This window comes from Sinocyclocheilus grahami, unplaced genomic scaffold, assembly GCF_001515645.1.
Source record: "Sinocyclocheilus grahami isolate Dianchi unplaced genomic scaffold, SAMN03320097.WGS_v1.1 scaffold227.1, whole genome shotgun sequence".
NCBI classification, from domain to species: Eukaryota; Metazoa; Chordata; class Actinopteri; order Cypriniformes; family Cyprinidae; genus Sinocyclocheilus; species Sinocyclocheilus grahami.
In genome coordinates, this window is record NW_015505406.1 from 639,559 (window position 1) to 644,146 (window position 4,588).

Below are 4,588 nucleotides of genomic sequence, written 5' to 3' on the forward strand. Positions count from 1 at the left end.
GTGATTATGGTAAGGGGCGTTACATTTCTGACGAGTGCTTGTGGTGTTCGGCCAATCGCAATGCACTGGGTCAGCTGGCCAATCAGAGCAGACTGCGCTTGTCGGAAGGAGGGACTTTGTAGAAAACGAAGCGTTTGAGAGAGGCGGGGCATAGAGGACCTACAATAATGTACAGTATTTGAAAAATAATGTGTTTTTTGAACATTAAAGCATGTCAACATATTCTGTTACACCAAATACACAAAATAATGATCTTTAAAAAAGCATCATATGACCCCTTTAATAGTTCATATGTTTAAGATAATAGTTAATAGTTGTGTTTAGTGTTTGACAAGGTTTTATTAATTGTGCACATGGATATCATAGGCTGTCTTGTGTTACAGGAAGCTCCCAAAACACCAAGTGGAGCGTATGAAGGTGCAGGTCTCACTAAGGCTTCTGGGAAACTAATGCTGCTGCAGAAAATGCTCAGAAAACTGAAAGAGCAAGGCCACCGAGTGCTAGTGTTCTCTCAGGTATGAACACACATGTAAATACTTTCACTTAGCTTGTATTTTACACATAATAAGCTGTACTGCACACGGGCTCCCAAATTGTGGTTGTTTAGTGCCCCCATGTGGTGCAGGGCACATCTCTGGAGATTGTGAAAATAGTACAAAATATATATGGTTTTATATCAAAATGTTCAAATTGAATAGCTTTGTGTTTCTAATCATTACAATCTAATTTGGAGCTCATGGCAAGCTAGGTGTTACTTGGATGGTCTGATTCGATCAGATGTGGTACTTTGCATTCATTTTGATTTCATCACGTCTTACTATATCTTATTTGAACTAACACTGTTTCCCCCTCAGATGACCAAGACGCTGGATTTGCTGGAGGATTTCCTGGATTATGAGGGTTATAAATATGAGCGAATTGATGGAGGCATCACTGGAGCTCTCCGACAGGAAGCCATCGACAGATTCAACGGTTAGAGCAGTGCACCAGACATACATATTGTGTACATAAATTATAGAAGTAACATTATTGTAATGTGTTTTGGATACAGCTAGAGAATTAGCTAGAGTTGTGGTCCTGTGGTGCTTTCAGGTGATACAAGATATGTGAAAAAGTATGTTATAACATTAAACATTAGGTAGTACTTAGATGGTCTGATTTGAATAAAGACGGTCTAAAATGTTTGAGAACCACTCAGCTGGAGATTTGGTTTTAATAGCTATTCAGATGTCATCACAAAGTCATCTTCGCTCTCTCCTCTCTCTTCCCAGTCCAAATGTTGATGATAAATGTGAATTTAGAGATACTATTTTTCATTGTTTGTAAGACTCAATCCATTCTTGGAGCGGTTGAGTCAGTTGTTTTCAGATGTGGAGGAAAGTTTATGCCAAATGTAGAATGTCTTATCTTGAAATGACAGTTGATTTATTTTATTGTTTGGTAAGCAATACTTGCAGTTTACAAGGACAAAATTACTTGAGAACAGACAGATCTCTGTTTAAAGCATTTATAAAGTCTGGAATCATTGTTGAATTTGAATGTTACAAAGTTCTGAAAGATATATAAACATCTGAACAACAGTGGTGCTATAATTATATCTTTTGCATTGTGCTTTGGTGGGAGAGTTTATTTTGCTGTTTTGTGGTGTTGAGGTTGATTGATTATGTGTGTGTGTGTGTGTGTGTGTGTGTGTGTGTTTTAGCTTTTTAATCATTGTGTTATTTGTTATAATGACTTGATGACTTTTTGGGTGGCCAAAATGTATGAGCAAACCTTACATCACACAGTGAGCAATTTCATATAACTTTTTATATGAAATAAGGATTTTTAAAAATCCAAACGACAATGGTCGAACCCGTTTTAACACCAAGTTTTTCCTCATCTTGACTTGTTTGGGACACATCCCGCATGCTTATTCATCATTGTCATATGTATATAGTATCATCTTGCCCACTGATAGCCACATAGATATATTCACATAATGGTATTTACAATTTATGATAAACCATATTAACGGCCTAGCAAAATCTCTACTGGTGGACAGCCCATTGTTACCACATAATATTTTCATTACAAATCTAAATCAAATTTCTCTCTCTGTCGATCACACAGCTCCTGGTGCGTGTCAGTTTTGTTTTCTTCTCTCTACACGAGCGGGTGGTCTGGGAATCAACTTGGCCACTGCGGACACAGTCATCATCTTTGACTCTGACTGGAATCCTCACAATGACATTCAGGTAAATATAAAAAAGAGGAGAGTCTCATACAGTCCACGCCAGTGTTCACAGACATTCACTCTACTTGTGTGAGACACCTGACAGGTTTGTTCTGGTGTTTTATTTGTCATGTGCCACCTAGTGGACAGTTTGAGTATAGACTCCTGAAATTTAGGGGCCGTTTACACGACAACGTTTTAAGCCAAAAATGGGAAACTTTTTATGCTTTTTGCATGTACCTTTACACGACAACGGCATTTTGGGGACTGAAAACGCATATTTTTGAAAACGGGTTTCAAGGTGCAAGTTTTTGAAAACGCCACCATTGTCATTTCCGTGTAAACACCCAAAACGGGAATCTTTGAAAACGGTGACGTCATGCGTGTGTAGTACGTGTAAAGGCCCGTTCACACCAAGGACGATAACTATAAAGATAACGATAAAGACAAAGAGAAGCGATATCGTTGGAATCACTTTCAAAACGATTTTTCTCCAGCTGATGAACGATAAAAAAATTGACAGCCAATCAGAATCCATCCTGCTGTAACGAGCTCGAGAATTTAAAGCGGCAGCCGAGCGTGCGCTTAGAATAAACAGAAGATATCGTTCGCTGGTGTGGACGCTAATATCGGTATCTTTATAGTTATCTTTATAGTTATCGTTCTTGCGCGAACAAACATACACAACAATGGCGGAATGCATGGTACTGTTGTTGCTGTTTAAGAGTTTGCTAACGCTTCTTCAGCAAAGTGGATTTACCCCACCAATATTACAACCAACAGCGGAGACGAATCATATACACACAGCAACAGGTACTGTTTACTAACAAGGTGACAGCGCCAACTACTGGCCTGGCATACGTAATACAGCGTTTTTGGCTGTTTTCGCAGATGTGTACAGTATAAACACGAATCGTTTTGAAACCGTTGTCATGTATACGTGAAACCTTTTAAAAACTCAAGGGAAAAACTTTTCCGTTTTTGACTACATCATTGTCGTGTAAACGTAGCCTTAGAATAGCATCTGTGAGGTTTCAAAGCTAAACATATTTTGAATCTTATCTCTTTCTTTCAGGCCTTCAGCCGAGCTCACCGTATTGGTCAGGCCAATAAAGTGATGATATATCGGTTTGTGACTCGGGCCTCAGTGGAGGAACGAATCACTCAGGTGGCCAAAAGGAAGATGATGCTCACACACCTGGTGGTGCGGCCCGGTCTGGGCTCAAAAGCTGGATCCATGTCTAAACAAGAGCTGGATGACATCCTCAAGTTTGGCACGGAGGAGCTTTTCAAGGATGAGATTGAGGGTGGGATTGATAAGTTAAATTGATTGATGTATAAAAATAAATGAACCAGAAAATCGTTTGGTAATTTAGTCAACTAATGAACATCTTTGTTGTTGAAATGTTATGAAAAAACTTGCTCTGTAACTCTCTGCAACACTTTGCTATACTGAAGGTTCACCCGTTTGTTTCCTGTTTTCAGCAGGGGACAATAAGGATGATGACAGCAGCGTAATTCACTACGACAATGCCGCCATCGAGCGTTTGCTAGACCGCAGCCAGGATGCCACAGACGACTCTGACATGCAGAACATGAACGAGTATCTGAGCTCCTTCAAGGTGGCCCAGTACAATGTCAGAGAAGATGACAAGGTGGGAGGAGTTTTTGTGGAGTATCCAAGAGTGGGGCTTTTGAGGAATTTGAAAGATGACCAACATTTAATCGCCTCACCAATATTTCAATAATAATCCTGAAAAAAATGAGCCATGAAGCATGTTTTGATTTAACAACTATCTGAAGTATGTACCATGTATGTCTTTCCCTGCCAGAGGAATTTTTTTTTTTAATTTCAAGACTTAAAGGGGTCATATGATGTTGCTAAAAAACATTATTTTGTGTATTTGGTGTAATGCAATGTGTTTATGCGGTTTAAAGTTAAAAAAACACATTATTTTCCACATACTGTACATGATTGTTTCTCCTCTATGCACCGCCTTTCTGAAACACGTCGATTTTTACAAAGCTCATCGGTCTGAAAAGCGAGGTGTGCTCTGATTGACCAGCTATCCAGTGCATTGTGATTGGCCGAATACCTCAAGCGTGTGACGGCGATGTTACGCCCCTTACCATATTGTGATGCCCTGTCCGGCCAGAGCGATGATTCAAAAACATTAAAACCCATTATAAACGAGGCATTTGTTGCATCCAGTGTGGACATAATTACGGATTATAATGACTTATACTGTCTTTTTACGCGTTGCGTTGCATCGCACCGCACCGCACCGCACTGCACCGCACCGCGTAAACATAAAACCATGACTGCATTTGTGATCGGAGAAATGACAAACAACAAGTGCTACTCTACACTGC

At 39.7% G+C, this 4,588-nt stretch overlaps 1 protein-coding gene across 1 annotated transcript in view; it reads left to right on the top strand.

Annotated features, from left to right (window-relative positions):
- Nucleotides 1-4,588, top strand: part of LOC107597049 (chromodomain-helicase-DNA-binding protein 3-like) — a 54,214-nt gene that overhangs the window by 16,448 nt on the left and 33,178 nt on the right. The window contains exons 20-24 of the mRNA XM_016287953.1: nt 384-515; nt 855-972; nt 2,113-2,237; nt 3,291-3,522; nt 3,701-3,870. Coding sequence (XP_016143439.1) covers nt 384-515; nt 855-972; nt 2,113-2,237; nt 3,291-3,522; nt 3,701-3,870 — 777 coding nt within the window. The remainder of the gene's footprint in view (nt 1-383; nt 516-854; nt 973-2,112; nt 2,238-3,290; nt 3,523-3,700; nt 3,871-4,588) is intronic.